Here is a 10,789-nt window from a genome sequence, read left to right as displayed (position 1 = left end):
GGGGCAAAAGCGGGCAGAACAACAACAAAAACACACACACATCCTGCCACAGTTTCATGTTTTTTAATAAATTTAAGAACAGCCCCGTTCAAACCCTGTTCTGTCCCTCCCCTCCCCCCCCTCCCCAAAGTGGCAACAGCAAAAAACCAGAACTAGGGCTAGGAGTCATAATCCTCCTCGTCTTCCTGGGCTGGCGCAAGCGGCGCAGGTGGGGGCGCAACTGGCACCGTCCCCATTGGTGCAGCGACAGGCAGAGGTATTGCGGGAACTGGCGGGGAAGTGAAATGTAGATACGGTGTTGGAGCACTGCAGGGGGAGAAAAAAGGGGGTCGGATTAGTTTGCAGGCCAAGGCACTTTTTCTATAGATTGGGGGTGATGAAGATGTTTTCCAGGCCTGGGGTGTGTGGGTGTGTGCCTGTGGCCCTCCAGGCGCTGTTGGACTACAACTCCCAGCATTCACAACCATTTGCCATGCTTGTTAGGACTGATGGGAGTCGGGAGCCCAGGAATATCTGGAAGGCTGCAAGTGGTCCCTGTCCCCTCTAGGCTCAGAAACAGATCAGGGTTTCTTTGGTGAGGAGAACAAATAACAGCAGCCTAGACTTTAAGCCAAGGCTGGTGCCAGGATTGAAAGGGGCCATAGCAAAGTGGCATCCGGTCCCTGCCCCCAAAACACACAGACGTCAACAGTTTTGAGGCAGCCGACAACAGCACTTGAATCCCAGCTTGACGGCTCAAAGGGCAGAGCTCCCAACCACAATTCCTGACACGCTGCTGGCCAAATGCAATAAGCAGGAGCACACTGAAAATATTACGTGGAGAGATGTGTGGCAGGTCGCACAGGAGGAGGGGCGATGTGGGACACTTCCTCCTCCCCGTTGCTCTCGCTGTCTTCAGAGTCGTCCTGCACAGGCCGGAGAAAAAAAGGGTCACCATGGAACGATGCTATGCTCTTGATGCCAGCCTATCATTTACTCGGAGCAACCAAGCTAGTTGGATCCTGCAGCCACATCTTTTGCCCTTCTAGGCAGGCAGCTGAAATGTGTTTCCTGGGCTGCTTCCAGCCCAGCAGACCCGATTCACACTGCTGTGCAAGGACAGTGCACTGAACACAACAGGAGCGGGGAACCTGAGACTTGGCCCCCCTAAGCCTCTCCATCCAGCCCTCAGGACCCTTCCCCCCCCCTGCCACACCCGGATGCCTCTTACTTGCTTGGAAGGAGGGGAGAGGGGTTTGTATGTGCGCAGGCAAACTAGCCTACTGTACAAAGGGAAGATTCACCTCCATTGCTGGATGTGGCCCCGGGGAGGCTGCCTAGAAAGGAATGCGGCCCTTAGGCTGAAAAAAGGCCCCCCACTCCTGGGATACAACCAACATCACTGCCTCAGCCCACTGCTTGGAGGCTGGACAGTCTAAAACAACGTAAGAAAAGAGGGTGGAATATTGAGGAATAAACTGTGTATGTCCGATGAAGTTGGGCTGGAATCAGGGCATGGCATTGTGGGGCACTTGCTAAGGCCTCACTGCCCACCCACTGAGCCCCCTGGCTATGCTCAGCTCGCTCCTTGTGGTTGTGGCCTGCTCAGCTGCCCATCCCAAGTGTGAGTGAGCAGGGAGGCCTCAGCACAACAGCCCCTGCCTGCCTGCCTTGCTGCCGCCTCCTGGGCAGTGCAGCCTGGCAGGCCCAGAGGGGAAGCATACGGGCCATGAGCACAGTGGCAAGCGGGGGGAGGCCACAACTTCACCCCCCTGTGAAGAATCACCGCTGAGATGAGGCAAGGGTGGCTCCAAAAAAGTTAACCATCTATAGATAGCAGAAAGGGAAGGGGCCGAAGCAAGAGGGTGGTTTTTCCAAGCAAAACCACCAGGGGGAAGGAAGATGAACAGCAGCCGCTTTGGGTGTCTGTTCACACAAACAGAAACCGAAAGTGGGTCAAGAGACTTTACATGGGCATCAACCAAGGGGGATGGCGATACAGTTGATCCCCCTCCCTGGATGACCTGCTTCGTCCTCTCTGTGGTTTACTCCACCCGGAAAAATTCCTGCGGGCGCCAATACAGCCCGCATTTATCTGTGGTTCTTCAAGATTTCATTTAAAGGAGGGAGGGAGGCGGGATGAGAAAAGAAAGAGAAAGGAGGAGGAAAAACAGGGTCAGGTGGTTAATTAACTTTTTAAAAAGTGCTTCTGGACTGCAATTAGAATAGGGTTTCAGTTTCTGAAGACACTCAAAACCACGCCAGCCCACCTCTTGCTCCGAGTCTGTGCCCGACTGCTTCGGATCCCGTCCTTTGCCTGGGCCGCCATTCTTTCGCCCAGTGCCAGGTTTCCGGCCCCTGAACCAGAGAGGAAAAGAAAGTGGAGACAGGTGTGCGGAAGAGGCCTCCAGGTTAGGCTATGCAATGCGTTGTTCATGGGGCTGCCCCTGAAGACCATTTGGAAACCGGGGCTCAATTGCTGGCTTTGACCTTTACCGCCTTGCAAAGCTCAGGACCCCTATCTCTAAAGGCTGCCTTCCACTATATAAACCTCCTGAACCCTGAGATCATGTCCCCCATTGCACTTCTCTGCATCCCACCTTTGAAGGAGTTCCAGAGAGTGGCGAGAAGAGAAAGGGGCCTTTTCTGTGGTAGCTCCGCACCTCTAGCAAGCTCTCCCCAAGGAGGTCTGCCTGGCACCAACCTTGCCAGGCCAAGACATTTTTGTTTTCCTGGTCATTTGGGCAGCACCAATGATGGGATGTGTTGTTTTTTGCTTTGACTACTGTCAGGGAACTGCCATCAGGGCCGGAGGGAGAGAGCGGGCTCTGGAGGGGTCCCAGAGAGCGTCCCGGGATGGGGAGAGGCAGCCCATCTTCTGGGGAAGAGAATCAGCGTAGCACCAGTGGAGAAGGGGGCAGATGGGGGAATCGGCGAGGCGGTCCCATGACTCCTTGCCAGGGACCAGCGGGGAGAGTAAGGGTCCTCCGCTGCCTACACCCTCCTTGCGCAGAAGGCTTCCGCGCAGGGAGAGTAGGAGGAGACCAGGCGTCAAAAGAGCTTCTTTGCTGGAAGAAGTTCAAGAAACGCCCACTGACAGATTCTGCCAGCGATTGAGACAGCCACGGGTGAGTGGCTGTCCGGACAGAAAAGGTTCACTCAGGCAACCCAGCCAGGTGTTGCCCCGGTTTACGCACGAGCAACCCCTAGAACCATTACAACTACATTTTGAATATAATGATGCATTTTTATTCATTACTGCACCTCACTCGTCCTGTAAATTGCTTCAGGGATTTTTGCTGGGGGAGTGATTCATATAATTAAATACACCTAAAGCAAGCCTCCCCAGGAAAAGTCTCCACTTTCACCAGGCAGACACAAACAGCGGCTCAGAAACTGATGCTCTGCCACTTGGTTACGGCCCAACACATGTCATGTTTAGCCATTGAGAGCTGAAATTCCTGGTTCTAGTCTTAGCTCAGCCGGACTGGTCTCTTGACAAGGCTGGGGAAGCTTCGGTCCTCTGGAGGTGTGTTTACTTAATCTCCCGCCATCCCTGGTTGGGGGGTTGATGGGAGTTTGAGCTCAGCAATATCTGGAGGGCTTCCGATTCCCCATCCTCAGCCTCCCACTCACAATTTAACAAGGACAATACTAGCCAACTTGCAGGATGGTTGCAAAGGTTCCTGAAGCAGAAGCAAGCAAGTATTCATATTATGGGAAAAATCTCCCCCCTTTAGCAAAGATCAGATTGGGGGAGAGGGACAGAACTTCCTCCAGTGTCTCCCATCCCACCCATTATGAAGGAGGTTATCTTAGGCCAGATCAGATTATTCATCCGTCTAGCCACGTACTGTCTACTCTGTCTTGCAGAGGCTGTCCAGGGTCTGAGGCTGAGAAGGATCTTAGCCATCTCCTGCCAAATGGCCATATTTGGGAAAGTGGAGAGATGCAATCGGGGATCGAACCTGGGACCTTATGCTACGGGGGCTTCCCCTCCCTTCCTACCTCCTGGAAACTTTCTCCCCCTCCATGAGGTTATCCTCCGCATCTCCTTGCATATCTGGCACGGAGGCAACAAGGTCCTTCAGGAAGTCAAACTGTTGCTCCAGCTCTATGCATTGTTTCCTGCAAAACCAGATGACAGGCTTAGATGGTAAATCCAGACACAGCTGATGCAGTGACAAAACTTCTGTTTAAAATCAGGGGGACGGGGAGACAAGTTTCTAGCCCTCATGGTTTCAAATAAAGGTTACTAGATTTGTGAAGGCAGGCAGCTAGCTGTCTTCAACTTCGTGGGACTGTTGATGTTTCTCCAATGGGCCAGGGACCACCAGTGGGTCTTAAGTCTACTTTCAAGGGTGCTTCAGGGCCACAGCTCACACAGTGCTTCCTCACTCTTCCATTGTGGCCTCTGACTTTTGGGAGGAGCAATGCCAGCAAACCTGTATGCTTGGTAAAGGTGGGTGGGAAAGAGAAATAAAGAGAAAGAGAAAGAGGCAGGGGAGGGAAGGAAGGTCTCACTCCTCTGAAAGGAAGAAGCCAGAGGAGGTACTGAAGGAAATCAGAAAGAAAGAAAGTTATTTTTTTTTAAAAGTAAATGAAACAAAAAGGAATATGATAACAGTCTAAAGCTGCTGCAGAAGGAAGAAGTGAGTGTAAAAGGAGTGGGCAGAAGGAATGAGAGAAACTGGGAAGTTTGGAGGCGGGAATTAGATACATGTAAGAAAGAAAAAGACGAAGTAACAGGAGGTAAGTAAGTAAAAAATACTTTTGAGAGGCATGGTTGGGGGAAATAAATAGTTTAAAATGAAAACACTTTCTGCACTTCAAGCCAAAGCACTTGAAGCTCAACAAATTCTGCCTGATACGGGGAGGCTGAACTGCAATACTTCCACAACCAATGCCTGTGCTTACTTTGAGGAAAGCTGAACTGGGGAACTCCTTGCCACAAGGAATATACACATTTCCAAAACGGGATTAAAAACCAAGGAGAGACGATGTCAGTAACTGCCAGCTGATTGCACCAACTCTGCCTCCATCCGCCACCCTTTCATGACTGGCTCTGCCCCTGCCCCTTGATGTGCAGCCGGTACTCACAAGTGCGATGTGGTCATGGTCTTGGCGTTCCTGGACTGCGTCACGTGACAGGCCTTCTTCAGTAGCGATTCTAGAAAGAGCTCCAGCGCCCGAGCTTGGGGAGACCTACAGTTAAGGGATGCTGTGAAGGGAGCCACCCCCCCCCCAACCCCCTGACAGTGTGCAGAGAGTGCAAAGCCTCACACAGGAGGCTGCCTGAGGTTAGATTTGTCCATCCAGTCCTAGGGAACTTGTCAGGCCCCCCAAATATAGTGGGACAACAGCTTCATCCTCATCCCTGAGCACGGGCCATCCTGCCTGGGGCTGACTAGCAGCAGGTCCCTGCTGGGAAAAAAATTCACATATTGCATCCAATATGACCCTTTGGTTTTAGATAGTACATGAGTAAAGGTAAAGGGACCCCTGCCCGTACGGGCCAGTCATGACAGACTCTAGGGTTGTGTGCTCATCTCACTCTAGAGGCCGGGAGCCAGCGCTGTCCGCAGACACTTCCGGGTCACGTGGCCAGCGTGACAAGCTGCATCTGGCGAGCCAGTGCCGCACACGGAAACGCCGTTTACCTTCCAGCTATAAAGCGGTACCTATTTATCTACTTGCACTTAGGGGTGCTTTCGAACTGCTAGGTTGGCAGGCGCCGGGACCGAACGACGGGAGCGCACCCCGCCGCGGGGATTCGAACCGCCGACCATGCGATCGGCAAGTCCCAGGCACTGAGGTTTTACCCACAGCGCCACCCGCGTCCCGCAGTACGTGAGTAGACGAGTCTAAAATGCCTGGGACGCAAATTTTCACAGCCCTCTAGCGGCAATGGTGGCTCATTTACCAGAAGTAATTTATTCAGTGTTAGCTCTGGAAGTGTATTCACTATTCCAGGGGTCAGCAAACTTTTTCAGCAGGGGGCCGGACTATATTTTGGAGAAAAAAAATATGAACGAATTCCTATGCCCCACAAATAACCCAGAGATGCATTTTAAATAAAAGGACACATTCTACCCATGTGAAAGCACACTGATTCCCAGGCCTCATTTAGAAGGTGATTGGGCCGGATCAGGCCCCAGGGCCTTAGGTTGCCTACCCATGCAGTATTCTGACCAAACTATGCCTCCTAGAGCAAAATATATGTAGGAGGCTTAGTTTGGTCGGAATCGAATTCCTACAGGTTCCTCAAGCCATCTCCTTGGGGCAAGACACATTCCCCCACTTGGCCTCCCTGCACTTCTCCCCAAGGCTTGGCAGGTGGGCAGATCTAGGCAATGTGACGAAAAGGATACAGATAATCACAGGAACAGCCGCTGCCACCTTGCCAATCTCCTCGTCAGTCTGCATTATCTTCTTGATTCGAGCCTTTTTAAAAACAAAAAATGGAGAATGGAAGAGGGTATTAAAACGGAACCCTGGCTTCTCAGATTTCAGCTGGACTTAGCCAAACAGCCTGTAAGATCTAGAAATTTTGTTTCCTGAGTTTGAAAAAATTCAACTTAGCTGGTCACAAAGCTGAATCACATCCCTGGTAGTCACCACATTTTACATGCCTGTGGAATCACAGAATACAACCCCCACCTCCAACCACTCGATAATAACCAGGGCCTTGAACTGGCGCCTTGGAAACTAGCTGGAAGACCAAATTTGACACACTGTACTTCACCCCTATGCGGCTGTGTGCATGCCATCCATTTAAAGCACATTACCCCCCCCCCAAAGTATCTGTAATTTATTAAGGGTTCCGGGAACTGTAGCTGAGTTTAGAGTAATCTATAGTTCCCAGGATTCCTTGGAGGAAGCCATGTGCTTCAAATGTGATGTGTGTGCATGGCCACAGTGGTGGTGCCTCACTTCCCAACAGGGGTAAACGACAGAGGGCATCAGTGCCACCGGTTTGCCAGCTAGCTCCCAAGTCTAGTTCAAGGTGCCGGTTATAATCACTGCAGAAGTGACGTTTGAACTGGAGGCTTTCTGCTTAGGTGGAACAACCACTCATTAGGTGGCCCTAGAAGCAAACACTAGGAAACACTTTAGAAATTGAAGAGGTAATCCTGGAACTCAACCTCAGCCCAGGGGATCATATATTTTGGAAGCCCAATGGTCCAACTCTGTAGACCACAGAGTAAAAAAACAACCCAACAACACAACCTCCAAGGGCTCCTCTAAGCACATGCAGAGTACATCCCCCCCCCGATAACTATTAAGTGACTTGGACTGGGTGACCAAGGCTCAGCATCTCTCCTAAGCACTAAACCAGGGAAGGGGAACCTATTGCCCTCTAGACTGATGGGATCTGGGGCGGCCATGGATTTCCCCAGCCCTGCACTAAAGCCTTCCCCTGAACCCTGCCTTGGCACCTGGGGTGCAGCAGGGAGCTGCCAGTGAACAACCAACTTGGGTAAAAAGACACACTGCTCTCGGGAAGCTAGCTTTTCAGCATCGCACCCAGGTTGTCCCATGGGTTGGCAGGAAGGACTGTGCTGCTAGGCTTGCTGAAGGACAGCCCTCAGTCACCCTTGTCTGCCAGAGTCAAGAAAGGCTAGGATCCACTGCTGGGCAAGAGAGTGGGGCACCTGGGGCATTGCGATGCTTGAAGTGGAAATGCCCAGCCTAGCTTCATGGGGGTTGGGTGGAGAGACCCATAGTTCAGTGCCAGAACACAGGATTTGCATGCAAACTCAGTCTTCAGCATCTCCAGATCAGTGTAGACCAGGAGTGAGGAATGCTTTTTAGGCAGAAGGCCAGAATCCCTTGCGGACAAGTTTCTGGAAGGGGGAGGACCAGAGGCAAAAAGCAGATAGAACTCCTGCCTTTGTGGAGCAGGCTGCATTCCGACATGCCAAATTCACACACACAACACACCCTCCACCCAGGCTAGCAAGAGGCGTTATCTCAGTCAAGGACATTTCTCAGCCGAGCCAAGACAAAACACTCAGGGAAGGCAGGGAGGAAGGAAGGCCAGTATGGGGTGTGGCCTGGGGAGCAGATACTGTCAACTGAGAGTCCCAAGGTCCCGGCTGAACATCTTAGAGAGCCCCATCTGCTCCCCAGCATGAGGTTCCCCATCTCTGGTTTATATTGGGCTAGGTGGACTAGTGGTCTGACTCTGTCTAAGGCAGATTCAGGCAGGTAGCCGTGTTGGTCTGACGCAGTCAAAATAAATAAAAAAATTAAAACATTGTCCAATAGCACCTTAGAGACCAACTACCGTAAGTTTGTTCGGGGTATAAGCTGAAGTGTGCATGTCTAAGGCAGTTTCCTATGTGAATTAGCTGTTTATCCAGAATCATGAGGGCAGGAGTCTTGTTTCTGTTTTAGGGTGCAAGAACACATGATTTACATGAAGAAGGTCCCAGATCTCCAGGTAAACCCCATAACCTCCAGTTAAAAAGGATCAGGCAGCAATTGATGGGAAAGACACTGGCCGGCCTGAAATTTCAGACCGAGGAAGAGGATTGATGGGAATTGGAATTTACCAACATCTGCAAAGTCACACGCTTCTCAACCCTAAGGAAAGCCCAATCCTATGCATTTGTGCTCCGAAGTAAATCTCATGGGTTTTACAAGTCTCATGCTTGTACAAGTCAAAGGATAGCAGGACATGTTCCAGGAGAGGCTCACATGCGACCCTCCAGATTTTTAAAATTTTAATTTAATTAAAAAAATTAATTGAAATATAAACTCTTACATTCAGCTAGGAAAATTAAACCAAATTGTTTTTCAAATGACAAAGCAGAATAAAGTTAAAATTAAAATTAAAATACATAATCATATTCATATTCATGTTCTTATTATGTATTTTGTGTTTTTATATTGCAATTTTAAGTTGTGAACCGCCAATAATAATAATAAACACCGTCCCAAAAGGCAGTGAAAAGATAAAGCAGCCAATGTTGTAATAATGTCCTATACAAATGTATCATGAGTCCATCATGAGTCCATCCATGCTTGGAATACATGTGGGTGATCAGCAGTCTCTTGATCACTCAATCACAAAAAGGTTTTTGGGACCAAGGAAAGAAGGAAGGAAGGAAGGAAGGAAGGATAAGAGGTTTTATAAAATGATGAAAGGTGCAAAGAGACAAAAATAATCTGTCTTGCTCCAAACACAGGAACCCAGGTTTTCCACCAAAATTGTCCAGCAGCAGCACTTTGGACAGAGAAAAGAAAATGCACCCCCTCTTCAGAAAGCCCTTCTACAAAAGAGGCACCCACCAAGGAGCCTTACTATAAGACCTCAGGTTGGCCCAGGACCCAACAATCAACATTAGGAAATAGCGGAGGAAATAAACTCAGACTTATTCCATGCCAGGAGAGGGAAACCTGCTTCCCTCCAGGTGTTGCTGGACCACGGACCATGCTGGCAGGGGCCAATGGGGGCTGCAGTCCAACAACAGTTCTGGAACTAGTGGCCATGCAGATGTGGGCAGACTCCAACATCAGCCCCAGCCAGCATGGTCAATGTTCAGGGACAATGGGAGTTGTAGTCCCAACAACTTCTGGAGGGTCATGGATTCCTCAGGAGCCAGATTGTATCTTGCAAAGGCCACAGAGAGCAGAGGGCACATCTTCCACAGGGGCTACAAAAGCCAATTGCCATTGGGGAGGGGGCTTGTCTATCAGGTCAGGGAACCAGTTCCTGTTCAGTTGTTGTTGCACGACACCTTCCGTCATCCCTGACAAGTGACAAGGGACCACACTGGCTCTGGCCGATGAGAACTGCAATCAAGCAACATCTGGAGGTGCATCAAGCTTATTCGAAGGAGGATTTTGTTTTGTATTTTATTGGAAAACGGGCTACACTCACTGAATTGCTAAAGCAGAAAACCTCTCCTATGGGTTTTCTCTTCTGTGCAGAGGGATCAGTTGCCTGTGTGTTCGGGGTTACATTTTATTCCCTGGGGCAGGAAGGCAGTGGGGGTGGGGGAGGCAGTCTTGTGTGTCTATTCCAGGAGTGGGGAACTTTCGGCCTTCCAGATGTTGCAGAATTATGACTCCCAGCAGCCAATGGCCAGGGGGTGATGGGAGTTGTAGTTCAGCAACATCTGGAAGGCCAAAGCTTCCCCATACCAGGTCTATTCTAATAAACAGGAAAAATAAGGGGTTCTTAAGACTTCTATAGGCAAGCAGGCACGAGTGTCTTTTAGGGAGGGGTCTGTATTACCTGCTTTCTTTTCTCTCACCCCCCTTCTCCACATCTTGCTTGAAGCATATGGGAGGTACGGGGGGGGCAAGTAAAAGGGAAGTAATTCATTTGCCGCCTTGATTAATTTATTTAGGCAGCCACCCTACCCGCGTCTACTCAGCAGTTTCAATGGGGTCCCCCCTCCCCAGCTTCAGCGGGCTTAAGATCGCAGCCTCAAACTCTCTGGGGATTCTGCAGCGGCCGGGGTGGGGTGGGGAGGAGGGTGGCAGTCCGAGAAGCAGCCCCGGCACTTTTTGCTCCCTTCCTCCGGGGCAAGAGGGGCTCCGCTGCTGCGGGCCGGGCTTTGGTGCAAGCTCTACCCCGGGGTAAGGCAGGCGAGGGGAGGGCAGCCGCGGGGGATCTCACCGGAGGAAAGCGCGCATTGTACTTCTTCTTCTTGCTCGGCATCTCCTCTCCTCTTCCTCCTTCTCCTTCTTCCTCCTCCTTCTCCTGCTGCCGGGCCTGCAGCGAGCGAAGAGCCGGATCAGGATCACCTCGGAAGGAGCCGCCTCGCCCGACCCGGCCAAGCAGCCTCCGCCGCCG

At 51.0% G+C, this 10,789-nt stretch overlaps 1 protein-coding gene across 1 annotated transcript; it reads right to left on the bottom strand.

Moving 5' to 3' along the window:
• Positions 1 to 110: 110 nt before the first annotated feature.
• Positions 111 to 10,788, bottom strand: DRAP1 (DR1 associated protein 1). The gene is made up of 7 exons (XM_081843012.1): positions 10,613 to 10,788; positions 6,351 to 6,423; positions 5,080 to 5,173; positions 3,988 to 4,107; positions 2,250 to 2,337; positions 817 to 905; positions 111 to 306 (listed from the first exon to the last, which is right to left on the bottom strand). The coding sequence occupies exons 1-7, from the start codon at positions 10,652 to 10,654 to the stop codon at positions 159 to 161; spliced, it is 654 nt and encodes a 217-aa protein (XP_081699138.1). The 5' UTR covers positions 10,655 to 10,788; the 3' UTR covers positions 111 to 158.
• Position 10,789: the final 1 nt, after the last annotated feature.

Source organism: Podarcis erhardii, assembly GCF_964252035.2.
Source record: "Podarcis erhardii genome assembly, chromosome: 15".
Lineage (NCBI taxonomy): Eukaryota > Metazoa > Chordata > Lepidosauria > Squamata > Lacertidae > Podarcis > Podarcis erhardii.
The sequence above is the reverse complement of the archived record's forward strand: the minus strand, read 5'-3'. Positions and strand labels throughout refer to the sequence as shown.

Bases quoted from the DNA above. Each gene is read 5' to 3' on its own strand.
- DRAP1 (XM_081843012.1), bottom strand. From the start codon at position 10,654: ATGCCGAGCAAGAAGAAGAAGTACAATGCGCGCTTTCCTCCG. The intron at 5,174-6,350 runs GTATCCTTTTCG...GGTCTCCCCAAG, and splicing joins GGCTGTTCCTGTGATTATCT to CTCGGGCGCTGGAGCTCTTT. The intron at 4,108-5,079 runs GTGAGTACCGGC...CTGGTTTTGCAG, and splicing joins ACCATGACCACATCGCACTT to GAAACAATGCATAGAGCTGG.